Source organism: Dasypus novemcinctus, chromosome 22, assembly GCF_030445035.2.
Source record: "Dasypus novemcinctus isolate mDasNov1 chromosome 22, mDasNov1.1.hap2, whole genome shotgun sequence".
Taxonomy (NCBI): Eukaryota; Metazoa; Chordata; class Mammalia; order Cingulata; family Dasypodidae; genus Dasypus; species Dasypus novemcinctus.
The window spans coordinates 36,971,804-36,999,694 of NC_080694.1; the positions used below are offsets into that span (position 1 = coordinate 36,971,804).

The 27,891-nt window shown below is 42.0% G+C and overlaps 2 protein-coding genes and 1 long non-coding RNA gene across 6 annotated transcripts in view; 2 read left to right on the forward strand and 1 right to left on the reverse strand.

Moving 5' to 3' along the window:
• The window catches only part of LOC105744767 (uncharacterized), a 28,834-nt gene extending 28,672 nt beyond the window's left edge, over positions 1-162 (forward strand). The window contains exon 3 of the long non-coding RNA XR_009182729.2: positions 39-162. This is a non-coding gene — a long non-coding RNA (uncharacterized lncRNA). The remainder of the gene's footprint in view (positions 1-38) is intronic.
• LYRM4 (LYR motif containing 4) overlaps positions 1-23,650 on the reverse strand; it is a 150,543-nt gene extending 126,893 nt beyond the window's left edge. For all 3 annotated transcript variants that reach the window (XM_004479211.5, XM_071210959.1, XM_071210958.1), the window contains exon 1: positions 22,649-23,650. In XM_004479211.5, the coding sequence (XP_004479268.1) occupies positions 22,649-22,734 (86 nt within the window). In that variant the 5' untranslated portion in view covers positions 22,735-23,650. The remainder of the gene's footprint in view (positions 1-22,648) is intronic.
• FARS2 (phenylalanyl-tRNA synthetase 2, mitochondrial) overlaps positions 23,351-27,891 on the forward strand; it is a 596,483-nt gene continuing 591,942 nt past the window's right edge. The window contains exon 1 of one of the 2 annotated variants that reach the window (XM_004479208.3): positions 23,351-23,694. The gene's annotated coding sequence lies outside the window, so the exon portion shown is untranslated. The remainder of the gene's footprint in view (positions 23,695-27,891) is intronic. The other variant, XM_071210957.1, reaches the window with a different exon arrangement.

Genomic DNA, 27,891 nt, shown 5'->3' on the forward strand with positions numbered 1-27,891 from the left:
CAATGAGTTTACACTTAAATTGCCTCATTCTACCACAGGATGTCTTCACTGGTGGGAATACTCTACTTCTCCCTTCAGGACGCACTGTGCCTGGAGGAACCTGGCCGAGGAACACTGGACCCATCTATGGGCCTGTAAGTATAGAGAATTCTCATGCCAAAACCACCTGCTTGGCTAGACAGCCCAGCTCTTAGAAATTTTCTTGGGATGTAGAAGGGTCTCAAAGTACTTTCCGGGATACTTAAGACTATAGCATGCCATAGTTTAGAAGATATGACAAAGACCTTTTATTTAAACCTATAATTAACAGTATACCCATTAAATATATGCCTCAAAGACTTAAATATTCGGTCTGTTCATATGCCGGTGAGCCCTGAATCTCAGCAGAGTTGCAGCCAACACCCACTTTTCTTGGACTCACTCAGGACAACCAACAGAAGGATGATGATGGCCAACACCCATTCCAAAAACCAGAAAGTATCTATAACTGTAAGCAAGACAGCTCCATCCATCTACCTCAGGGGATCTAAGCCCCCTCTCAATTGGAAGCAGAGTGGGCATCACTACCCCAAAATCATCAAGACTGAGGAATAAACAAACATAAAGGGGGAATGCAACTATGGCCTAAGGTAGACTTATTAGTATAGTAATGGAAGAACTTGTAACATTGATATAAAGACAGTGGTCACCAGAGGTTTTGAGGGGAGGAAGACAGAAGAACAGGTATAACATGGGGCATTTTTGGGACATGGGAATTGTTCTGCATGACATTGCAATGACGGACACAAGCCATTATACGTTTTGTTAAAACTTATAAAACTGTTTGGTGCAAGGTGTAAACCATAATGTAAACTATAAACCACAATTAGTAGCAATGCTTTAACATGTGTTCATCAACTGTAACAAATGTACCACACTAATGAAAGATGTTGTTAATGGGGGAAAGTGTGTGTGTGGGGTGGGGTATATGGGAATATCCCATATTTTCTATGTACCATTTATGTAATCTAAAGCTTCTTTAAAAATAAATAATAAAATAAAAGAAGATATGGCAGAGAGAGACAACTGAATATATAACACTATAGGAACCAGTACACTTTACAGAAATTTCTAAGGAGGTGTAGGGAGCAATTCATTGTATGGCTAGTAAAACCTAGAGTTTTTTCCTTTAAAGTTTGATCTTTGAGTTGCTTAGGCCCAGAGATCAAACAACTGCTGCTCTTTGGATGCTGGCCACAGGTGTGCAGATACCAGGTGTCGCTGCAACATAAAGAGGGGTTTTTCCCTGTGGCTTATATTTCAGCACTAAGAGCCACAGAGATGAAAAAAATCTGCAAAAGTTTCAGTTTGAATTGCATGGAACTTTTATTACTTGGCCTAAAGATAAAACTGACTTTTCAATATACATACCTGCCCAGAGCAAGAAGGTATTTGGCCTGCAATATTATTATGTCCTTGTCCAGAATCAACAAGCAACACATCTACAGTGGGTGTTCAGCAATCATTTTAATGTAGGACAGGCTGACTTAAGTGAGTTCCATCTTACTTGGCTGCCTACTAAAATCTTAAGATTGCCCACCTTTTATTAAAAGCCACATGGGTGTAATAAACTGCATTTAGCAAAAGACTTAAAAGAGCCATTGCATTGAAAAAAAAAAAAAAGGAACATTAAAGAACACAAAATAATAGAACATAAAAGAACCATCATTACTCAGAAAGAGAAGCCCCCGTCCGTCCTCTTGGCTCAAAGTTCAAGGCAAACGAATCTTGCCACCATGCAGAAAAATGGTTGATTTGGCAGACTGGGGGTGGGCCATCTAATTACCTACCTGGCCATGCAGTCACTAAGTTAGGCAGGTGAAAACCAGATTGGCGCATGGACTGGTATTTCCCAAATGCGTCACTTGAAATACTATCCTGAGAGGCGTGAGAGAAAGGAACACCTGTACTTTTCCCTTGGAGGAGTCACAAAGAGCCTTAATGCATGAAGGCAGTGGAGAAGTCTGGAAGCTCATGGCAGGACGATGCTGGGCACACATATGTTCAGAGAACGTCTTCAAGCCACCAACACTACTTATTACATTTTGGAAAATGCTGATCTGGACAAAACTACTACCCCAAAGCTCCTTCAAGAGGCTGGAGGCCGAATCAGCTGTAATAACCTAGCTAGCCAGTTTCAGGCACTGTGAGGTTGGTTCCCAAGGCACGGTGAGTCTGCTCATTCATGAAAGGCTGTTTGCAGAGCATCATAATGAACTCAAACCCTCTGCCCACAACATCAACAGCTAACTCTGACCTGGTGCACTTACACTGCTTCAAGTCCTTTACCAGGATCACCTCACTTAACTCCAGCAACAATGAGTAAGAAGCACATAGGTTGCTCTTAGTTGTGTGAGTTCCCTTAGTGAATCAGCTCCTCATCTGATTCTCCCACCCCTTCTTCCAAAAGGCGCCTGTGATGGTTAGGCTAACGTGTCAACTCGGCCAGGTAATGGTGCCCACTTGTTTGGTCAAGCAAGCACTGGGCTAACTGTAATACAAGGGCATTTCATAGACTTGAATCATCAGTGAGTGGATTGCATAGATGGCTGATTAAATCTACAATTAACCAAGGGGATTGCTGTCAGCAGTGAGTGACGTCTTATCCAATCAGCTGAAGGCCTTAAAAGGGGACCTGATTTCAGCATTCAGAGAGACTTCCCAGCTCCACTTTGGACAGCCAGCGTCTCCTGGGAGCTCATCAAGTACCTTCATCGGAGGCCCACTCTGGGCTCCGGCAGCTCTTCATTGTGAGGGCCACTGCTAATCCTCACTGGATCCCTTGTACTCCAGTATTTCTGTACAGACCAGCCCTCCCCACCAGGTTCTTTACTTCTTCAGGCACCCTGACCTGGTTCATCTTTCATCCCCCACAGGATAAGCTATGTTTTATATATAGCAGGTCCTCTTCAATCACTGAACTGAAATCTTTCATTTAATTAAAGCACAAAACATATCAGAAACCTGAGACCTGATGTTAAATGTATGATTTCTACTCTAAAAGGAATACAAATTCAATTACATTTAGCCAGAAGAATTATAGACATCAATTACCTGAAATGATGGTAATTGATTTTTTTTTTTTTAGCCTAGGAGTCAATTTTGGATATTTTTATCTCCTGATTACATGTATATGTCTTTTCTTCATTATTCATTTAAAAGACTATTACAACATATTGTTAATCTTAGACAATTACGGAAATAATTTATAGGTACTTCTAATTATTAGCATATTATATTTTAATATTAGCTATATCAGGCATGAGTTATTTGAACACATCACTATAATACCACCCGTGCAACAACATTAAGTATGTGGATGCAAGATATGCTGCAGTTCTTTGAATGGGAAAATAACCTGGATGTTAGTCTTACTAGTACAATTCGTAGCCTTTACTTCTGTGTTTAAGATTTACTAGATTACAAAGTGGCTTCTTAAGAAAAAAACAAATTGTGCATACTGAATGCTACTGAAAAAAGATTTGAATATATAAAGTGGTCCCACTAGTTTTGAGATATTAGTAGTATCACACTCATATTACATATAATAGTAATATATAACCTATTGGCTTAGAATAAGAACAAATGTTATCATAATCTTAATCATGAAATTCCACCTTCCTGAAGCTATCTTGGAGGGAACTCTATGTCAACACAATGATGACCACTTAAGAAAGAACAAAATATACTAAATATCTCTCCCCCTGAGCACAGAATAAAAGCCAGTTTCTTGTATGGAGATGTCACAATTTTAACAAACAATGAGTGGTCTTAATAGATAACTGGCTCTGAGCTCAAAATGTTTTTTAAAAAATTAGCTTGAGGTAAGATTTCTGAAACTAAAGTCTTCATTTTTGATAAACATTGGGTGGCTCATAGCTCAAATGAACCCTATAAAATAAATCAGTTTATTTAGTTACACAGGGCTCAATGCACAAGTAATTTATTTTGAATGTCTCATCTTCTAGTTGTTTAGCTTAAAACACATAATTTGTCATAATAATCCCTTAAGAAAATCTTTATCGTACAGAACTGGAGGGCTTTGAACTGGAGTGGATCCAAAGTTTTTAGGAGGCTCTCGCTGTGCTCCTCATGGGAAGGCCCTCAAGGTAAAGTACTTGTTTTCTACTCAGGCAAAGCTCTTGTCTGGGACTATAACTGTATATCCAGTGCTGTTCAAAACCTACCTGAACTTTGATGGAAATAAATACTCTTTGTGGAGTTTTGCCTAAAAGGCAAGCCTTCTATATTCCAAGACACTCTAAAATGTATCCTTGGGTTACTTACACCAGGGACCTGGCACTGTGGGTCCCTTGCAGAACAGTTTTTACTCACTGTGGTCTTGCACCATTAGCCAACATTAGGAGATGCAAAACAAAACAAAACAAAACAAAAAACTGCCTTTTGAAACTGGCTGTATTTATGTTGAAGATGTTGACCTCCATACAAAGAGCTACAAGGGGAGTTTCTTGGGTTTTAATACTCAGAAGTGTTGTACTTCTAAGCAACCTACTGGTTTTTATATCATGGACACTGTGCCATACATGTCTAGTCATGATTCTCTCTTTGCACAGGTGACTAGGTAGCTCAAAGCAAGACCTGAGGGCCTTGGTACTAGCTGCCAAACAGTCCTGGTCTTCTGAACATGCAATCTGTTTGGTTATCTCATCCCAGGTTTTCCTATCCTATTTTCCTGATTTTCTCATTAAAACACTCACATATATACACAATCCTGGAATATATACAATGAATCCTGATTCATTTGTTTAAAAAAATATTTAAATTAAGAAAAAAATTAAACGCAACTTGTTTTTTGTTTTATATAAGAAAAGATGATGGAGTTCCAAACATTGTATTAATTAATTAAGAATTTGGAACAACACTGCTAAAAAATGGTACCATTCCAAGGCCAGTCCAGGGAAATCCAACTTAACCGTGATATAGCAAAATGGTAGTGTTAAGAGATGCTGCTTGTGATTTAACACAAGCAGAATACAAGTTCTGCAGAGTAATTATACCTCATGTTAAAAAAGAAATTTTTTCTATTGGAGGATTTGTGTTTAAAGAGACCTCACTGATTACCCAAACTCATACAGGCACAAGATACTTAAGTTCAAGTCAGCTAACAAATTCCTAAGCATTTAAATAAGAGACGACCCAAGGGCCTTGCAAATAATCCACAATTTATTCAGCAGATTGATCTGCTCTTTTTTTTGTATATAAACAAGAAACCAAAGGTAATTTAATTCAGTTAGAGTGGTGAAGTGACTACAGATTTTTGAAGTACAATAAGATATTAATTTTATGATCTTATTTATTTTGCTAAAGCATCTATGTGATAGGAAGCAAATGCAAATTTTGACTCAGGGTCAATCCTTAGTAATTACAGAAGCAGAAAAACTAAGCTGCCAGAAAATCTGAATTTTACAAGCAAATTCACCATATTTCACATGGATAAACATCAGAATGTCTTGGGCAAAGTTATTCATTGTCCTAGCCTATATCTTATTTTTATTGGGCTCTCATTCAGCATGTATTCATTGGAATTCTACCACGGTCAAATATTCTTGATAAATTTATACTTTCTAAAGGAACAATTTTGCTTCTATTAACCCTCATGCTCTTTAAATACATAGGACTTCAGGGAGAGACAAAGTCAGATTTGGGATTTAGAAATACATGCTGGTGGCACTATGAAGGATGCCCAGTAGAGCTAAGAAATAGAGGCAGAGAGATCAGGAAGAGGCTGTTATAAACCCCGACAAAAGCTAATGAGAGCCAATCCAGGCAATCACCTTGGAGACACAAAGAAGGCCCAGTTAAGAGAGATACTGGAAAAGAATCAGCTGGACATAAAGGTCAACTGACCATGGGTAAAGTGAGGAGAGAAAGTAAAGTGATTTCCAGCCTGGGCAACTGACTAACTGGATGACAAGAAGGAATGCAGAAGGGCCAGATTTGGTGGGAGGGTGGGGTACGTGATTATTTATTTAGACATGTTCAACTTGAGGTATTGGGGGCACACCCCGAAAACTCCAGGAACCCCTCGGGAAGAAGGGTTTGCAGCCCAGGGCAAAGGATAAATGGTGATGGGCACCAGCAGAGCACACCCATGGATGAATGGGAGCATCCGGGGAAAGTGTGAGGAGGTCAAGGAAGGAATGCAAGGAGCTTCCGATATGGAAGGAAGAGCGGTTGAGAAGGAACCCACAAAAGAGCTGAGGAGGGAGGTCAGCAAAGTGAGGAGACCAGGGACAGCAGGGTCATGCATGCTAGGGAAGGAAGGAGAAGACAACCATGCCTCTTGAAGAAGACATGCCAAGTAGGGTAAGGATAGAGAATAAAAGACGGAATGTGGTAAGCCAGACTGCAGTGAATAAGGAGTAAGGAGAATGTGATGGAGAGAGGAGAGCACTGACCATTCCTATCATGAGTAGGCTCACAAGACTTCAAGCACCTCCCAAACAGTACACACACCCTTGCTCTGTCCGAGGAAGGATGTGCTCCTACAGAACCTTGTTTCCTGTTCTGTGATGTTCCTTTAGCACAGGCCCTCAGCAATCTCTCTCGCTATCCCTGTGAGGAACGGTAAGGGATCCAGAACAGAACAAGTGACTGAGCAGACGGTAGCCAGGAAAGGACGCTGATGATGGCAGCAGGGACGGGGGAGGGGGCAGGTCACAGGGACACTCACGGCTCCCCAGCGAGGTCCCAGGGCTGGACCTTGGAGTCATCTATCAGGTAGAAACCGGGGGGCCTGTGGTCCTGGATTGTTTCCTTCCATGAAGGTAAATGGGTCACAAAGTAGCCTTGGGCCAAATGAGACTCAAAACCTCCCCAAACCTTGGAAAGACCACCTTCAAGTAGAACAGCCTGGCTCTGCCAAAGCTGGCCCCACCTGAATTCTACTGCTGAAAAACTCCCCCATGCAGAACACTGCCCTGTCCCAGTCCTTCCGCTAGTTTTCTCGATTATTCTCATGCACACTCATATAAATCCTTTCTCCACTCTTCCCTTCCTCCCCATTGTTTTCTCTCCTCCAACTACTTTGCAGAAATAATTTTCATCAATACTGCTGATAATTTAGAACATGGCAGTATCCAAGTTCTGTTCAATTTACAATGCTACACCCTTTGTGATATTGCCTTAGGGCATACATACATAATATTTACTTAAGAAGCCTAAAACAGAATGGCAGCTGGTGGCAAAACCTATTAACATGTTAACTGTGAAATGAGTTTTTAATAAAGGTATCTGGTTTACCCTCTGCCTTAAAAGGTGAGCGTGCTAAGGGCTTTGCCACCCTGGGGTAGGAGAGGCGTCCTGAAGATAAGATAGTCCCGGGAGAGTACCCAGGGGGCTTCTATCACTCCAAGGAGGGCTTCCTCAGCAGAAGTATTCAGGATGAGTTTTAGTTGTTTTGAAAGTAAGGCTGGAGGAATGAAGGACAGCTGGGAACATGAAAATAATTATTAGGGAATTACAATGAAAAGGTCCACACTTGTACCTGCACTTTAAAATCCAGGGCTAGCAAGTAAAAGAAGAGACCCAGCGTGGTGGACAGAATAAGCAATCTTGCTCTGACACAAAGAAGCCCACCCAGAGACCAAGGTGGTGTCTTCCTGTGGAGGCAGAGGGGACTACCTGCCCCAGAGACAACCCCCCACACAGGAGAAGCTTCAGAGCCAGGAAGACTTAGGTATAAACCTGGTGGCACACCAGCTGATGGACTGCAGGTTTGTTATGCAATTCTAGGAGCTGCAGTGCTTCTGCAAAATAGTGGCGATGAAAAGTTCCTGCTTCATGGGGTTTTTACAAGGATTTTTGAAAGAGATAATGCAGGGAGGAGCATTATGCCTGCATATGCCTAGCATAAGGAAAATGCTTAAATTAAGAAAGAGCTCATTATTATTACATTTGTAAAATGGACAAATAATATCTATTTTGTAGTGATCCCATATTAAATCAGATAGTGCATGGTAAAGTTCCTAACATAGTGTCTGACATACAGGATGTGTTCAATCAATGCCAATTAACGTAGGATCATTCCTTTCTTCCTCCTCCTGCTTGAACCCTAGGGATCTGTGTGAGTATCAAATATCCCTGGGACAGTAATCAGCCCTAGTGACAAGGAGAGAGTTTATTAAAATTATAAATTTAATCAGAATTTGAATGCAAGCAATTCTTCCAATGCTTTTGATCCCTGGAATCAAAGCAGATATTCACGGCCCAGGTGCAAAGAACACTGGCTTCAAATCCTGCTCCCCTCGGCTCCCGTTCTCGTGCAGATGTTAGAGACTCTGAGAATGGGAGACTCTGAGAATGGGGATTAAATCAACCAGAGTCTCTTTTCTTAGGTCCAAGATTCTGAAGACATTTTCTCCAGAAATGTGAAAATATAAAGAAACTGCAAAACAATGGCTGCACTGAAAGGTAATAACTTCGTCCTCCATTCTTAGAGAAAAAGGGGAAAACACAGAGAATTACAGTAAAAATCAACACTGGATTCCTTCTAATTCCCTTAGGTTTGAAGAATGCAGGGAAGACATTTCCTGTGATGGTAATTATATACCTGAGATTTTTCAAGTGATTGTGGATTGAAGTTAATTACCATGGAAATAATATTGTTGACAGTAGATGAACTGTATACATGACTGTAGAAGAGGTTATGGCACAAGAAGTTTTCTACATTTTGGTTATCTTTGATTAAAACAAAGAGGCTTATTTTTCCATATATTATCTCACACATTGGTTGTTCTGACCTTTGAAAATTCATTTCAGTGAAACAGATGGCTGCATCTTAATAAAAGTACATGTCCGTAATTGACATTTTCAAGGACGTTTCTTTGTCCATCCTTCCCAAATTCTGCTCATCTGAGATGTCTCAATATTTGGAGGTAATTTTTTCTTATGATTGTATTTTTTAAAGGCAATGCTTTTGAAGAAACGATATTTTCAACACATCCCACTTTCTGAATTTAGTCTGCTGCCTAAAAATGCTATCAGAATGAGGTATCACTGTGGTAGGCTCCCCTTATCTGCCACCCTGCCCCTCCTTCAGGGGAGAGAGCACCTCTGAAGACCGCGGGAGATGGGAGTGTCTGGCTGAGGAGCACAAGAGCAGAAATGCTGGGAAAGGAGAAGGGCGACTCCTGCGAGGAGCTTGGGGAGGCTCCGTCTGAATGCTGGAAGAAACAGTTCCCAGCCTAAGACCCTCCCTCTGTGGCGAGAAGCGGCTGTGCCCCAGCCTGGGACGGTGGCTTGGGTCCTGCTCTGTCCACACCCACCTCCCCAAAAGGCCACGGCCCCGGAGGGACCATGGCCAGGCAGGCACGCACACCACGAAGGCGGAGATGCCCTCTGTGCTGAGCGGGGCCTCTAACCGTGCCAGGAGGAAGCGCTGAGCCAGGGTGGGTGCCTCTCTCTCCTACAGTGTTCTGAGAAGAGCTGGGTGGGGTGAGGGGCAGGTGGGGCAGGTGAGGAGGGCCAAGCTCCTGGTTCCTGCTGCTGCTGCACATACCCTGCTGGGGGTCTCCCCAAGTGTGGTGAAGCAGCTGGGAAAACACCTTTCCTATTACGGCGGGATTCCACCTTCGGTCTTTGCCTATGGGCATCGTTACACAGGTCCCAAGGAGGAATGAATCATGTTAATTTCATTTGCAGGGGGACCTTTTTTATATATAACAGGTGAATCTCTGAGAAAAAAAAAAGATGAATGGAAATTTGGTTTGAGAACAGCAAATCCTATCTTAAAATTCTGCAGGATTCCTCTGTGTGTGGGTAGGTGAAGAGGAAGGAAGGAAAGCAAAACCAGGTGAAATGAAATGTTTGGGTCCTAGACATGGTCACCCCTGGCAGTCTAGCAAAATCTTGCGGCTCCTACCTATTGGTAAACAGTTACCGTTCGTGCAATATTTCCTGCTGAGGCTGGAAAGGCAGCGCAAAATCCGATTCCACAGGACCTTGTTCACTAGGAGGGGATTTTGGACTTTATCCAAGACCAATGAGAAGTAACTGAAGTTTTTTTTCTTTTTCCTTTTTTTTTTTCCAGTAAGGGAGCTCAATAAAGATTTGTGGAATGCGTGAATAAGAGACTACTGGACCAGAATAGAGGATCAATGGCTTTTTCTGGCTCCAAACTGGCTGCCAGGAACTATATTCTCATTAATTTTAGCTTTTTGGTTAGTTAAGGGCAAGGGGGATTTTAGTTAAGAAATACTTCTGCCAGTAGAAGTGATTTCTGGTTAAAACAACATCACACCTAGGGATCAAATGTGGGGGAGAGGTGATTACAGAGCAAAGATATTTGCATTTATTCTCAAAATGTAGATGGGCAGAAAGAAATGTATGAAGGCATTAATTAGATGAGTAATTATGCTATAGAGTAATATTCATAATCAAAACTAATTGGCCACATAGGTAACTTTGCATAAACTAGGCCAAAGGGTGGTATTAAACCCACTCAAAAACTATTCCAGGAACAAAAGCATAAATATAAGGTTGTATAGATGCATTAATGACATTTAATGAGGCTAGCAGCCATCCATTAAATATATCTGAGAACGGATACAGGGAACTAATTGACCATGGATGAACACTAATTGGCATATTACTAGTATTAATACATAAAATATCCATAATAATTATAGAGAGAACAGTTAGATAAGCAGATTGAATTCACACTTAGATCCAAACAGCTGTTTGAAACGTACACCTGACATGTCCCGATGCCTCATGAAGCTCTTTGACGGCGCACACAGACTCCCAGAGGTATCTTCCTCATGCCGAGGTGGCGCTGTTCCCTGTATTTGATGTTTAAGTGGGAATGATTTTTCTTTTTTTCTTGGGAATGGTTTTTCTTACTCTCCTAAACTAAGAGCTATCTTCAAGTCACTCTTCCAGTAAAATCAATAAGACCAGCTAGTTCTAGTTACCAGTGCATCTCAAAACCAGTCCACCTCTCTCCATCTATCACTATCGTGATCCAGTTTTCCTCCTTCCCTCCCTCCTTCCTTTTTTTTTCTTTTTCCATTCTTCCTATTTGATTTTTCTTTTTTTCTATTTTTTATTTTTTTGGTGATCCAGTTAAAAGGTATATCTGAACACTCTGGATGAAAGATATGCTTTATTAATATGTATTAATAGAAAATGAAAAAAAAAAAAAAAAGGTAGATCTGAAGTCTACCTAAAACACCAGAGTGGCTTTCCACTGCCTAGGACCACATCCTGGCAACCTGAGCTGACACCCAAGACTCTGGGATCAGCGTCTTCCCCCCCTCCATCTTCTCCCACTGTATCTCCATCAGCAACACCGAAGTGCTGGTAGTTTCTTATACTTAACACCAATTCCAGGGGTTCTTTGCATCTGTCCCCTCTCCTCCTGCCTCCTTTCACCAGCCGCTCTCTACTACACCTTTACAATTCAGATCAGCCAAGATGCTTCTCTAACTCCCCAGGCCCCTTTCAGGGAAGGTTACGTAGTCCCTTCTATCTACTTCCATAATGCCCCATTCGTTCTTTATCAGTACACTGCCACCACATTGTAAAATTTTCAGTGAGTGTATTAGTTTATGCCACTGAAGTACAAGCTCCGTTTAGGCCGAGATCATGCTCTGTTTATTTTTGTATTGCCAGCAAAGAACAATGGGCCTTGCAAATGGCATGTGCCCAAAAAATGTTTGCTGAAGGAAAGAACAATCTAACAAATCTTACCATACTGAAAGATAGTGGGAAGCGGATGTGGCTCAAGCGATTCGGCTCCCATCTACCATATGGGAGGTTCAGGGTTTGATAACCAGGGCCTCCTGGTGCAGTCAAGTTGACCCATGTGGCGAGCTGGCCCAAGCGGAGAGGTAGCCTGCGCAGAGTGCTGCCACACGCAGGAGTGCTGGCCCACCCTGAGAACTGGCACAGCAAGACGGCACAACAAAAAGAGACACAGGAGAGACAGTAAGAGACACAGCAGACCAGGGTGCTGAGGTGGCACAAGAGAATAAGCACCTCTCTTCTACTCTGGAAGGTCCCAGGATCAGTTCCCAGAGCTGCCTAATGAGAATACAAGCAGACACAGAAGAACACACAGACAATGGGGGTGGGGTGGGGTGGGGGATGAATAAAGAAATCTTAAAAAAAAAAAGTAAAGTGATAAGAGTTCATTGGACTGCTACTCAATACCTGGTAAGAATACTGTTCAAAAAGTTGACATGTTTGGTTAAATGATTACTAGCTGGGTAGTTGGACTATCAGTGTAAAAAGAACTATATAATATTGATTTTAAGTGTCTATTTTTATGCTATTGATACACAGAAATGATACTAGAACATCTACTATATGCCAAACACTTCAGTTTTGAAATAATTTTATTTAATCCTCAAAGCCTTATAAGGAAATTTTAGTATTCTCAATTTATAGAAAATACACAGGGCAAAGAATGATTTACACCGGGGTCACAGAGCAAGGAGCTGATGCAGTTCACATTTGAACCAAGGTTTCTTGACTCAAAGGTCAGAAATCTTTCTGAGTCAAGGTTGCCTCACTCCTGACACGTGTTCTTAATAAAGAAAACAATAAATAAGTCAAATAAGCTCAGGAGTCATAATTTCAGGGTTGAAAATGACGGGGAAGTTCTAGCCTTATGCCACTGTGATTTTTGTTTATCTTTTGTCATCAAAGATTTCTGTGCGCTGTTTCTTTTTATCCCAATATATCTGAGTTCAAAGAACTATTACAGGGAGCTGATGAAGCTCAAGCAGTTGAACACCTGCTTCCCTCATAGGAGGTCCCAGGTTTGATCTCTGGTACTCCTAAAAACCAAACAAACAACAACAATGAAAAAACCAACTCGGGGAAGCCGATGTAGCTCAGTGGTTGAGTGCTGGCTTCCCACATAAGGGGTCCCAGTTTAATCCCAGTACCTCAAAAAACAAGCAAAAACACACCCATACGAAACAAAATAAAACTATTATACTGGTCACACATAATTCTAATAAGGAGTTGCTATGAAGCCACATAGACAATTAAGATGTCAGAGTAATAACATTAGTCTGTCCTAATCTCGGCAATGTTACTCTGCTTCTTAAAACGGGAGGTGGAGATCAGAATGCTGCTCTTCAAGTCTTTCTAATACTAGTGGAGACAACAGCCAGGAGGACCTACTTGCACTTAGTTGAACCTTGTTAAGTATAGAAACTCAGAGCTTGTTTCAAGAAATGGATCTATTTTTACTTAATTTGGGTTCTGATGGGAAGAATTTTTCTAAATTGGCTAGGTACCAGCTAATTAAGAAAATAAATGTTAAGGCCTATGTAAAAATCTATTACCTGAGTAAGTGGTATTCAGAGTGTCAGGAATGGGGCCACAGAGGAGAAGAAATATGACATAAAGTACATTTTATCCACAACAAAGTATGCATGTGGCTAAAGATGTGAATCATTAAGAAGCAGTCAATTTTCTATGCTCATTATAGAAGTTCTCAAATAGAATGCTTTGTAATTATACTTTGCTAAAAACAAAAAACAAAAAAGGATTACCGTACTGCACCACAGAATGATTTAAAGATATTTTAGATTAAGGAAATCCTATTTACTTATAATTGCATTTTGTAGTCTAACTTTACACCTTACTTCTTTATATTCTCTACTTTTATTTTCCCTGTGCTGTGAGCCCCTTATTATTTTAAAATTATAACAATTATCTTATTGTATTTTATTATATTTTTAAAATTTCCATTTTTACTTGATGTTTCCAAAAACAAAAGAAAGTCAAGATTCTTAAACCATTATCTAAAATGAGACTATGCAAAGCCATTCAAAGTGTGTACAACAATCATTTCCCCACCTTGGTATTGACGTTTTATACAATTGTGTGATCAACCAAAAACTGAATGGCGTGTATTTTTATAAAGTTTTAAAAATACTTTAGGAGCCAAGGTGAAGTATAAATATAAGTACAATTTGGAAGCTCCTGAAAAGTAAAGTCAAAAAATCAGAAATGCCACTTAGATCTAATAGTTTAGGTTTAATAATTTCCTCTACAATCTAGATTAAAAATTAATACTTTATCCCCTCCCCACCCCCAGTTTGGGCTGCTAAATTTTTTTCAATCTGAATTTCTTAAGTGTTTTCTTCTTTAAGTTGACTTTACAACGCTTATTTTTCAAAATCATTTATTCAATGAGGTAGAACTTTGCAAACATAAGAGAAAAAGGGGGAAAAAAAGCCTTCTGGAAATTCCAAGCATATTCGGTTAAAAGGAATAATCAATCTTTCTCAAGTATAAGAAGCTGTTCTTAGGCAAATGAATCCATAATTGCCTCTGGCTGCTCTTATGGAAGGGGTCATGAAATAACAGTCTTTCTAACAAGGTGCCACCAGCTATCTATGAGCCTAACAGTATACACTCTGAACAAATAAAGATTTAATTTGGGAAGGACTTAGAAAATTTAACAAAGCAGTCTTTTTCTCCTTTATTCTTCCCTTCCCTGTGCTCTTGCAAATCCTGTGATAAAAACATTAAATAGTTTTCAGTGGGGTATGATTTGTCCAACATTTCATAATGAGCCAAATTCTTATTTGGCCACTTAAAATAGAATTCTATGGTTTCTTCAATACTTCATAATATACACATGAATTAAAAGCATTATTTCAAGACTTTTAAAAAGAGAAAAATGGATTTATTTTAACCAGGCAAAAACTCTCTAGCAATTTTGTTAAGAATGCCAGCAAGCAAAATGCTGTATTTGGGACTCACTAACATGGTAACTAACTATCCCAGGTGATAGGTCTCTGTGGCTCCAAATGGAGGCATGGGCTAAATGGTGAAAAAGAACAAGAGGATGGAATTTCCCACCCATCAGCCAATTCTGGTCAAAGAAGGCTTTACTTTGCAAAAAGAACTAAGATTTTCCCAGGAGGGAGGTTAGAGTTACATTTATTAAATGAAGGCCACACACACACAGAAGGCCAGGTTTAGGATATTAAGTTTCTAAACGAGACAAGGTTATATACAGGTAAGACTGAAATAGTAGTTAAGCCTAGAGGACTGAAATAATCACTACAAAGCTATTTATATAATTTTATATGTGTCAGCTAAAACATCATTATAAAAATTGGTCTTTTCAACCCCACTCCATTTGCAGATCTCCAGAGCTGTGGTACCATCTCAGTTTGCAGGTTTCCTGTGTGAGTTAAAATTTTTTTAGGAGGTACGGGGGATTGAACCCAGGATCTCATACATGGGAAGCAGGTGCTCAAATACTTGAGTTGTATCTGCTCCCTTCTTCGCAAGTTTCTTGAGGTGTGCTTGTATGTACATTTAATATGCCCAACCAGACCACAATCATAAGAAGAGCAGTGCCATCTTGAATTTGTATTCCATCTCCTCCCCAGCCCTAGTATAGTAATACCATGGGTTTTTAAGAAATATTATAGAAAAACTCATTTGCCCATTTGTTGCTCTACAGAAGAGTATTTGGTATGAAGGTCTTCAGGGTAGCTGTCTTGTAGTAGAAGGTAAAAGGTGCTTTGTACTAACACCACCCACATTTGGTTGCTACTATTCAGGTAGGCGTTCTCTGTCAGAGGCATATGAGGCGAACGAGTTGGTCAATGTAAAAAGATTTGCAATAATGGATACAGAAATGGGAAGGAAACCCTCAGAGTGAGTGAGCTGCCTTGTCCTTGCCTTATCTAGGAGTTCAGTTCCATCTCCTCAGCTTGCCATTCAGTCTGGATTACAGCTAGTCATTTATTAAACAGAGTTCCAGTGGCTCAAAAAAGAGAGTAGACTTCCAAACATGAGTGATTATTTACTCTCTTCCTTAGAACTGCAACACCCGTAGACTTCAACAACGTTTCATTCAACTGTGTAGAACAGGGAGTGAAGACCTGCCATTTAACATCAGTGATTTTACCATTCATGAAACTAGAGAGCCTGAATAGCCACTTCAGCTGAAATGAGAGAAACTGTGAAAATAATGATCTCTGGCTTGATGGTGCTAACACTTTTGAGGGCCGACTCGGAGGCTGCATAGGTTGTAGGAAGTTTATATTTAAGAGAGGTCTTTCATTAGGGAAGCAGTGTGGAGTTGCAGAAAAAGCACATATTGGGAGCTGGTAGCTTCCTAGCCACTTATTCTTTCTATGCCTTGCCTTTCTTTTAGACCTATTTAACACTAACTGTTTGCCCCAGGACTTGAAGTCACCTATGAGCTAGCTGGGATGCTCTAGGCACAATTACCTACATCTGGTTCTGTGTGCTCCTTGTACTTTGCTTCCCCCATGCTTTACTTAATGTCTTCACCTGGCTGCTCAACCACATTTCCACATATCCTTATCTGTGGTAGACACTACCTGTTGACTGACCCAACAATCATCCCTGATCCTTTTCTCTTTGCCTTTGCTCATTATAGAGGCTAGGAAAGTAGTATCCTAATTTGTCAGCCCCTCATCCAGCTAGTGGTGGAAGTGTAACTGAGTTCTGGCCAATGAGACATAACCAGAAGTCTGCTAGAAAGTTGACCCTTTCCTGGTTGGGGTTGCCTTTCTGTCTTTCTGCTTGGAATAAGCAAAGGATAACTGGAGCTTCAGTAGCCATTTGCAACCATCAGGCATAAGAATGAGCAGAAAATCAGGAGTCTCACTGAGGTACCGTGACACCATCTGGCTGCTATTCAACTCCAGCAGCTATATACTCTAGATGTTTCCTATGTGAGAAGAATGAACCCTCTATTTACTTAAGTCACAATTCTGAAGGCTTTCCCATGACTTGCAGTCAGAAGCATTGCTGATGATATCCATTTTTCAAGGTGGCACTTAGAAGCCAGATTCTCTAAGAAATTTCTGATATCTACCTTTTAATGATAGGCACATTTAGATCTGTAGTTCCAGCACACCACTTAAAGAGTGTATTAAGTGTAATAAAAATACAAACATTTGATGAGGAATTAAAGAGGTCTGGCACTCTATTTGGTCACAATTGGGCATTATTATTAAATTTTCCATTTTTCATGTTTCACAATAATGAATTTTTTAATCCATAGGCTGATAAAAATGACCTCTGAGTACAATTTACTCTCGCCCTTTAACAAGAAATATTTACAAGCATGTACTAGATAGGCATTGTGCTAAGCATTGGGAGTAAAGAGATAAGGCAGGACTTCTGCAATCAGGGAACAAACAGTGAGAAACAAGTAAACTGTGGATTAAGACAGTGAGTGCCAGAGGCAATCAGAAGCTTCAGGAGGATGTTTCTCCAACATCCCTTCCTCCAGAAATTGGCTGTCAGGCCTGGCAAGAATCACTTCAACTTTCTATCTTCTTTACTTATATCCCAACTTATCTTACTTCCTTTATTCCACTGATGGAAAATGAAGGGTCCCTCTTCTGTGCAAGGCCAATCCCGCCATCTGTGCTCTTGGACACACCACTCTTCCCCTCTTGCGGGATCTCGCTCTAGCAGCTATCCACTCTCCCATATTTTGTGCACCAAAATTCCTGAAGGGGTAGTCCTAGTCTACATTCACTGTATTAGCTTACTCACTTCTGATTCACTTCTCAGTCCTTTACAGTCTCCTCCGCTCCGAGAAACGTCATCAGATCTCTGTATTGCCAAGTCCAGGGACAACATGCCCTCTTCACTTACTGGAATTTGCTAGGGCGAGTGACCCTGTTGACCACATCCACCTTTCTACAACACAGAACTATCCTGACTTCCAGGACTTGGCTTTTCTAGGACTTCACTTGTTCTTCTCCTGCTTCTTACACTAGTAGTTACCAAAGTGAGGCCCAGGGACCAAGGGATCCCTTAGATCCCTGAGAATTTCCAGGGGATACATGAGGAAAAAATATTTCCATAACACCGAGATGAGATCTGCCTTTTTCACTTTTCTCTCATGAGCACAGGGTGGAGTTTCCCAGAGGCTACATGATATGTGAGACAACAATAGACTGTAGGCAGAAACAAATGGAAGAATCTCACCATCATCGATTAAGCCAAACATTAAAGAGATTTTGCAACAAATGGCGAATGATGTCACTCTTCTCCCTAAATTCAAAAAATCTGAGAACCACATTCTCCTTCTCGGCCTCCTTTAGGAGTTCCTTCTTTGGTCAATCCCTTCAATTTTGATGTTCCCTGGAATCTCATCCTCAGCCCACTACCCTTCTCAAGATTAAGCAGGATTTCCCAACCTCAGCACTACTGACATTTGGGTCAGATAATGCTTTGTATTTACGGGGGAGGGTGCTGTACTCTGCATTGTGTATGTTTAGCAGGATCATAGGCCTCTGCAAACTGGATGCCAGTAGCATCCCCTATCTTGGTTTTGACAATCACTGACCTCAATACTCTTCCTGGCAATTTCACCTAGTATCAAGGTTTTAATTCCACTTACAACCCCCAGTACTTATTGAGTGCCTGCTCTGTGCCAGGCACTATTCTAAGCACTTGAGCATCTGACATATAGTAACTCATTTATATCGCAACACCCTACGAGATGGAAACATATGTTAGCCCCATTTTACAAACTGGGAAACTGCAGAACTGAGAGGCCAAGTGACTTGCTCAGGGTTACACAGTGAGTGAGTGGTGATAACTACACCACTGCTGATTTTGGGCATGGAACCCTTGAACTTTAGACTCCTGTAATTAATTAACTATTTGTGTTGGTTATCTATGGGGAAATTTCCCATTCTATTCACATTCATGAAGGTCTGCCAATTTTAACTTCTAATTATTTATCAAATGTCATTGTTTCTCTACCTCCCCTGTTCCTACCCATACTAGGGCCCTAATCTCCCCTCTGCACTGTTAGTATCAATTCCCATTTCAAGTCCTTGTCTCCAGCCCCTCAAAATTTCCTCCTTCTACACTGTCGCCAGAGTGATCTATCTAAAATAGATGCTGTATGGCTCAAAGCTCTTTAGGGCTGCCTGTTCACTAAGAATAAAACCCAGCTTCCTCAGCACGGCCCATAAGGCTCTCTCAGTTCCCGCCCTCTCCTCTCCATCCTCTCAGTCTCATGCTTTGCCACTCCCAAGGTCACACAACACTCCAGCAACATCAAACTGTTTATAGTTATCTGAGCCTACCATGCTGCTTCCTGCTTTTGACCCAATGCCATCTCTTGGGAAGCCACCTTGGTTCTGTGCTCTGTGCATGCCTGTTGGGGCACTGACCACTGCCTGTAAAAATTTTCTCTGTGACTGTGTCCCACTCCATTCTTTAAGGCCTCTAATGTCTGTAAGGCCTTTGGTGGCAAGTGTCTTGTTGAGGCCAAACCTTTCACCTTTGCAACCCCACTGCCTGGTAAAGTACTTAGCAAAGACAGTTTAACATATTGAAGTATATTGAACATATTGAACATAATGAAGGAACAGGACCTGTTGGAGTGGAGGTGGGAGTTGGGCTGTGAAATGGGGAGACTCAGGAAAACTTTTTCCAGAGAAGGTCATGACTGAGCTGGATCTCAATGGAGGTGAACTCTAGAAAAGGGAGATAAAGCGCATGCCAGACCACAAGAACAGTACTTGCAGGGGCATGGAGGCCCAAGAGAGCATTGAGAAATTACAAATAATTATGAAGGTGCACAGGATACATGTGTGGGACTGGTTGGGAAGGAGACTGGGGAAGTAGACAGGGCCCATGTTATTAAAATACAGCATCTACCTATATCAATAGATAAAAATATATATAGGTCTTAAAAGAATATTACAAAATTTTTACTTCATTATTGTAATTATTGTATTTTCAGCACTGCAGTTTTAAGGTAGTTTCAAAACTGGCACTAGTTATTTTGATTGTTTTCCAGGAACAATAATTCTAAGAGGTACTACCACTTACAAGCAGTGTGATTTCTGAGGGATTGCTTGACCTCTCTGTGCCTCAGTTTCCTCATTGGGAAATAAAAGTAATACCCATAAGGCTATTGTAAGAGATAAATCCATTAAGAGATGTTGTGGTGGCTTGGAGTTATGTACCCCAAGAAAACATGTTCTTACTCTTAATTCCTGTGGATGTGCACCCATTGTAAAATAGGATCTTTTGATGAGGTTCCTTCAGGTAAGATGTGGCCCAACTGAATCAGGATGGTCTTAATCCTATTACTGGAGGCCTTATAGAGAAGGTCACAGAGAGAGAAGGCACTAGAAACAGCCCAGAAGTTAGAAGTAAACAGAACCTGGAAGAGAAAGAAGTTGCTGCGATGTACACTGCCATGTGACAGAAAAGCCAAGGAGCCCCAAAGACTGCCAACCCTGGGAGGAAGTAGGCCTTTCAGCCTCTGAAACTGTGAGCCAATGGGTTATCAACTCAACCCACTGCATGGTATTTGTTCTAGCAGCTGAGAAACAAAAAAGGAAAAAAAAAGTATAATGTAAACAATTGCTTTCTAACTATGTATTATCTTACAGTTGCTCACATTTAAGTTGTTTCCAATTTTCTGACTACTGGATATATAGCCTTGAAAGTTCTTCTGGTAGTTTACCCTATGAACTTGGCATTAATTTACCTGGAAAAACTTAATCTCATTTGTAGATTTCATTGCTAGCTTCATATAGCAATGCAAATGGAATTTTAGAAACAGAAGGGTCATTAGAGATTCGTTAGTCCAACAGCCTAATTTTACAAACAAGAAACCTGAGGTACAGTGAGGCTGGGTAACGGGTCAAGGTTATATATTCTTTCAGGGTGTGAGCTGTGAGGTGATTCCTAGACCTTGTCCATTCTGAACTAGTTTAGATGGCAAAATATCTTCTCCCAGACTGTGGTCACAATGATTGATTTTTCCACTAGCCACATGAAAACTTAATAGACACAATTAAGTTATTTGTTGTTCTATATTTGGTTAATTTTTGTTAAAATTTCTACCTATATGCCTAGTGATTATAGCCTTTACTTTCCAAAGCCAAACTCATTAAAAAAAACCCCATGTTCTCTGTTGGGGACTGAATCAAGTTCCCCACAGAAGGCAAGTTCAGGTCCCAACCTTTGTTCCTATGGGATGTGAGCCCATTTGTACTTAGGACCTTCGATAATGTTATTAGTTAACGTGTGCCCAAACTGAAGGAGGGTGGGCCTTAATCAAATATGGATGAAGTCCTTATGAGCAAAGGAAATTGGGCATGGAAAAGGAAGCCACTGGGTTCCGTCCAGCCAGAAGCTGGAAGCCAGTGGATTCTGGAAGAGAAAGAAGAAGATGCTGCCCATGTACACTGCCATGTGATAGTAAAGAAACAGGACCAAGGCCTGCTGGCAGCCAGCCCCAGAATGCCACAATCTTTGCAGAGAAAGTGCCTTGCTGATGCTTTGATTTTGGACTTTTCCTAACCTTAAAATCATGAGTCAATAAATTCCAGTTGGTAAGCCAACACATTGTATGGTAAGCCAACACATTGTATGGTATCTTAGCGGTTAGGAAATTAAGGCATTCTCCCATGAAAGTTTCTTTTACCACTTGACCGGGCAGCTATGACCTCACTGGCATGTCCTAGATATTGTTCTCAAGTTTATAGAATGAGTATACTTTATAGGCAGGTTTCCAAAATTTAGTCAGTTACTGCTGGAGAGGCTTAAGTGCTCATGTCTACCAAATGATGTTGTACTAGATCTAACAATTACAGGTAGGGAGTCCTTACCTAATGATCACATTTTGTTCCAGGGACAAGCATCAGCACTTAGGACGCTGGATCCAGAGGCTGGCCAGTCACCTAAACCCAGACCTGATCTAAAGAGATAAGTTGTTCCAATCAGATTAATCCTCTTGGGAATATGGTTCAAGACTCTGAGACAATCCAGGTAGTAAAAGACACCAGATCTGAAGGGATGTAGAGAATTCATAAGATATATCATTTTAATGATAAGCCAGAAGTAATGACAAAGCAGAAAAGATATACATACAGATAGTAAGAAAAAGGGACTCAGGAGTATATAAGGAGAGTGGGGCAAGCCTAGAAAGAATGAGTGTGTGACATGGGTTTTTACAGTTAAGAAACACGTTCTCCTGCTGCTTAGGTTCTACAAGCTGGATCCAGGCAGGCTGTGGCAAGGATAAACTCATGCTTCTGCAAGCTCCTAAGAGACCTGTTTCTCTTACAGCTACTGGTGTAGCATTTTTATTACCCTCACCACACCTGCGCTTCCCAACTGGACTAGAATGGATTTGATTCTTGCAGTTGAAAGAGCTAATTAAGACACCTAGGAAAGGAAAGGGGTGACTAGCACGAGCCGTCATCTTTGGCTACGTCCCACTGTCAATTCTCCAACTTTCATGGAAAATTCTGTATATGTAAGAATCTGGTCTTAACTCTCACAACTTGCAGCATTCACGTCCATCCTTTTAACGGCAGAAACCACACTAACCGTGCTCCGAGAGTACAAAGTCACAGGATTTGAATGTCGTCTCGGAGACAATGAAGGGCAAACCCATTGTTATGAAGCCCGAGGTCTCGGGGCCACCCCTGTGCGCAGGGGCACACTCTTCGGCGGTGGGACCCTTCCCATCACTGTCCCGGGCACGCCGGCACGTGGGCTCCCTGCACCCGGGGACGTCCCCAAGAGCCCCCGGCCCCTCCCGGCCCCCTCCTGGCCCCCGCAGCGCCGCCCGCCGGGTCACCTGTAACTGTAGGCGCTGAAATGCTTGCTCTCTCGCAGCATCGCCCGGTAAAGATCTAACACCTGTGCGCGGCTGGAGGCTGCCATTTTGGACGGGGTGGGAAATGGGTCCTCTTCGCGGAGGTCCCGTGTTTACTGCAACCTACCAAAACCGGCCTAAGCAAAAAAAGGAAAAACCACGAGCGAGATGACACGCAGCGCGTGGTTGCGCCGGCCGGGAGCGGGCCGCAGGCTGGGTCGGCAGGGCGCGGCGGGCTCGCCAAGACTCTGGAAGCGCCCAAGAGGCCCGCGCCGCTCGCGAGGAAGGCCGCAGGCAGGCCCGGGGCAGCTAAGGGGCGCGGCCAGGAGCGGCGGCGGGACCGGGCGGCGCCCGGCTCCCCGCGACCTGGGAGGGGACAGGACGAGGACCTGGGGCGGGAGGGCAGACCCGAGGTCTGGGGGTCGCTGCCCGGACCAAGCCGACTTTTTGGGGATGGCGGGTGGAAGCTGGGCTCTGAGGGCGGGCAGCCCGTCGCTGTGGCTTTTCGCCAACCACTTGGCGACGCAGGGGAGACGTCTGGGTCTGGGGTCGCGTCGCCTCACTGCACCTCGCGTTGCCTGGGTTACCAAGCAGGCGCCGACGCCCCGCCCCCCTCAGCTCCTGCCTCCAGGCTCCCCCAGCTGAGGATTCCCCGCCCCCGGCCCGTCAACGCCCCGCCCCGCCGCCGACGGCCGCCCTCGGCTCTGCCTGTGTGGCCGTGATGGCGGCTGCCGCAGGGCGCTGCGCTTCAGCCGGGCCCTGTCTGAGGCCCACGGTGTTGGGCGCGGGGCGCTCGTCGCGCGCGTGTACAGGGCGTCCGGGGCGCGGAGGCGACGGGCCCTGGGCTCCCTTTCTCCCCGGCTTCGCTCAGGGCGACAGGCTAAGGGGCCTCCGGGGTAGGGCCCACTTTCTTGTCAAAATGGCAGCGCCGAGCTTGCAGGAGCGGCTCTGAGGTGGGGAGTGGAGCGAGCCTGCCGCGCTTCTGTCTTTGAGACCCCCAGATCCGGGTTTCCCGGGGCGAGCGGTGGGTGAGTGTCGGCCTCGCTGCAGCCTGGTGATGCGACGTGGGCGTTTGGTGTGGGAGGGAGTTTGCACTTGAGCGTGGCTCTCCCCATTTTAGCAGCATATTCTTTGAGGCTCAGTGTTTGCTTTTGAGTCATGAATCGCGCAGTGTTTTTGTAATTTAATAAACTCATGAAAGGGCGGGAGCCTTGGATTGGAAATTTGGGTGACTGGTTGGGGGTTTTTAGGCTTTTAAGGATTCTTGGGATCATTTCAGACCGAAGGCAAGAAGCCAACCAAGTTTTACCTGAAGCTTCTCGTGGAAAAGTTTTCTTCCGTGGCATTTCTCAGAAGACTTCAACTCTTCTTAATCATCTTGTTAAAGTGACGGATAAAAGTTGCCTTTGCTGGTTCTTGAACCTGGGACTGGGTGCAGGGAAGCCTGACCCAGTTATAGAGACGGTATCTGCAAAGCACCCATTTATTTTTGGAGTCTTCCTTATTATGATCAACGTTAAGAACTACCTCAGCTTCCTGTCTCAAAACACAGGAAGGAGTAACTTTATGCGTAAAGTCAAACAAGTTTGCATTAACATGCATCTTTCTTCAACAAGTGGGTTATGGTTGTGCTTCAGTACTCATCACCCAGACTGTCAACTTTAAAGGCAGGAAACACTTCTCTGACCAGACCATTCTTTCGCGTTTTTGCAACTTGCTGTCCCTGTATCCAAATATACTTCCTAGTCTTACTGCAATGACACTTCACAAAAAGCCAAGGAAGAGAAAATGCTTTTATTAAAATGCTTTAAAATCTCCTGTCTGATTTATGTAAGGTCTCATACACCCATGCGTCTCAAAATAGATTTTTTAGTAGTTGTAGGTGGATTTCTGTCATTCTTGCTGGCTGGTCAGGTTGTTGGGAAAATCTTGCCTCGGATTTATTGAAGTGAAGGGGCTTCTAATATTTTGATTTTTCCCTTTTGGCATTTCTTAAAGAGTTCAAGAACAAGGGATTGCACAATTATTATAGAATAAGATCCAGATCTTTTTTCTCTTAATGTGATACACTGTTGAGACTGATGGTTTAAAATGGTATGTGGCACCTGGAACAGCTACAATGTCAATGCAAGTTACAGATACAGAAAACTATCAAAGTGAGAAGAAAGAAATAGAAAATGATTTTGGCTTGTTTGCAAATACTGAGTACTACATTATTTTATTTTGCTTTTATCTAGAAAATGAAGTTGGCATAATTATTACTGTATACCATTGTTCATATACCTGATTACCAAGCAATTTACTCTTTAATGTATACAATTAATATATTTAAATGACCTTCAACTGTTATAATCAAGACTTTACAAATAAATACGTAAACTTTAAATAGTTTCCTTGAGTAGCCTAGTATGATAGTACAAGGAATGGTTGAGCAATCATCAATGAGGAAAACCTTATCTTCCCAGTTAATTCTAAGCTAAGTTTTCTCACAAATGCTGGACTGTTTTATTTGAAATGATTTAGCAGAATGTTGGATATCATTACCTTGAAAGACTAATAAAAAAAGTAATAACAACATACCAAAGCTAAATTTCCATTTTGCCATTGCAGTTTTGCCATTGCCATTGCAGAGATGACTTTTAATCAGAGCACTATTTGAGGTTGAAAGTAAAATTGGGCCATAAACTGAGAGTGGACCTTAGTCATACCTCCTTTAATGTGCATTCTACTCTGTGCTGGGAAATTCCTAGATAAGTGACTATAAAGTAGGAGATACCCATCTACTGCCACTTAGGCCTCAAAATGTAAAAATTTCTTATTTATGATCCTTAGTTACACTACCTGTTATTCTTTAACCACCCATGTAAAATCATTTATTATCTCATCCCTTGTATTAAAGTGAGCATTGTTAATGAGCACTTAATGCTTTATGAAGAGAAATTTCTTCATTTAAAATTTAAGCAGTATAAAAGCAGCTTACTGTCCTTAAGCGGAAATATCAAAATGATGTGTAAAGAAAATCTTGTATAGAGTAAGCAATTTGTGATATTATCATTTAGAAGATATTTTACTCATACATGGATCTAAAGCTTTATTGTACATAATCCTCATTTGCTTTTATTCATCATTCATTCTTACAAAATAATGAAGTTGGAAGGAAACTTAGATATCAACTTACTCATACTTGCAGATGCATAGACTGAAGGCCTTTTTCTCATTCATTCATTCATTCAGCATTTATTAAATACTTCCTAAGTGCCGTACATTTTACAAGATGATAGAGTTAACGATGAGGGTCCCTCCTCAAGAAAACAATAGGGGACTAGATAAGCAAAGCAATAATTTATTTTTGACTTGTGCTTGGATGGGGGTATATCTTAATTTCCTTGGGCTACCATAAAAAATTACTGCAAACTTGGTGGCTTAACACAGCACAAATTTATTGCCTCATAGTTCTGGAGGCTAGAAGGCTCAATTCAAGGTGTTGGGAGGGCCCTCTCCCTCTGAACCCTATAGGGAAGAACCTGGTTCACGCTCCTCCTGGCTTCTGGCCATGGCATTACTTGCCAACATAACTCCAGTTTCTGCCTCTGTCACATGATCCTTGCTGTGTGTCCAAATTTCCCTCTTCTCATGATGACACCAGTCTTACTGGCTTAGGGCTCACTCTAATCCTCTTTTGTGGGGACACCAGTCTTAATGAGATTAGGGTTTGCCCTAATCCATTTTGGCCTCATCTTTAACTACATCTTCAAAAGGCCCTATTTCCAAATAAGATCCCATTCAGGGACTGGGGTTTAGGACTTGAATATGTCTTTTTGGGGGACACAGTTCAAACTACAGCTGGATAATACTATCACATTCCAGGGGAGTGCAGAAAAGAGGCATTCAGCTAGGACTTAGACTAAGGGAACATTTCCCAGCAGAATGGTATTTACAAACATGCTTAGCAAGAGGCAGAAGCAGCATATGGTAAGTTAGAGATTGTAGTGTTGGTTCAAAGTGTGGAGGCGCAGGAGGGAGTATGATTTATTCAAGGAACTTTTAAGTGGTATGGAATGATGTGGAAGTGGAGCCAGGAGATGTACCATTTATAAGACCTCAGAAGTGGTTAGTTAGCACTGCTTCCTCTTTTTTGGGGGGTGGGGTGGGGGTGGGGGATGTAATTTATCTTAGACATTGTCTGGTTCACCTAAGTCAAGTAGAACTTAGCATCTGAGCTGTTGACACGGAGATTAGTTTTCCTGGTTTTGAGAGGCACTTGTTCCAAGCCATGCTTTGAATCTTATATTCCAGGAGTACTGGAATTTTACTTATTCTTGTATCCATGTGTTCAACAGATAGTTGATGAGCCTGTTAGTGCAAGTCACTGTTTTTGTGGAGGGCTAAAACTCAAACGTAGATTCTGTTTTCCAGGAGTTTAGAGTTTAAATAGAATTTGTGTTTATATTTGTAGTTTAAATACAATGAAAATTTTGGGTTGAAAAAGCACCGGGTGGAAGTACTAATGAAGTACTGTGGAGTCTCGGGAGGGAGGGGTTCTTTCTCTGGCTGATGTCTGGGCCACATCTTATCTTGGTAAAATAGACATGTCTGAGACTCAGACTTTCAGGGAATTTTTTTTTTTTTAATAATTTCCAGGTGATTGAACTATGCAGCCAGCACTGAGAAGCATCCATCTGTGGAAATTCGGGGCTTCATGGAGTAGGGAGTGCTGGGATTAGGCTTGAGAGGATTTAGGCTGGAGCTGGGCCTTGGCAGAACGACAGGACTTGGCTGTGTGGGTGTGGTGGTAAGGTGGCTACTGCAAGAGGAGGGGTCTACCCTTGAAGAGAAAGCCAGAGGGAGGTCTAGGGAAAAGTAGTTATGACCTAAAGAACAGGGCAAGAGTGTCCTGAGCAGGAGCGTGTGTGAGGGAGAGTACTGGGAGATTCAGCTTTCGCATATATGTTAGCCAAAAGCTGAATACTTGTCCGATTTCAGTTAATCCATTTTAAGAAAAGAGAAGGTGAGTGCTTCCTAATTTAGCAGGTTCCTAGAGCTAGGTAATGCCGGGATAGGCATTGGGCCCAGGAGTCAAAGGACTATGATGCTACACTGTTTCACACAAGATCTTCAAAGCCAGCTTATGGAATTTGAAGCTCATTGATGTTCCTTGGATAACATGGGCAAAGTTTCATCATATTTGGATTTTAATTTGGAGTCTCACTTATTTGTAAAGCTAA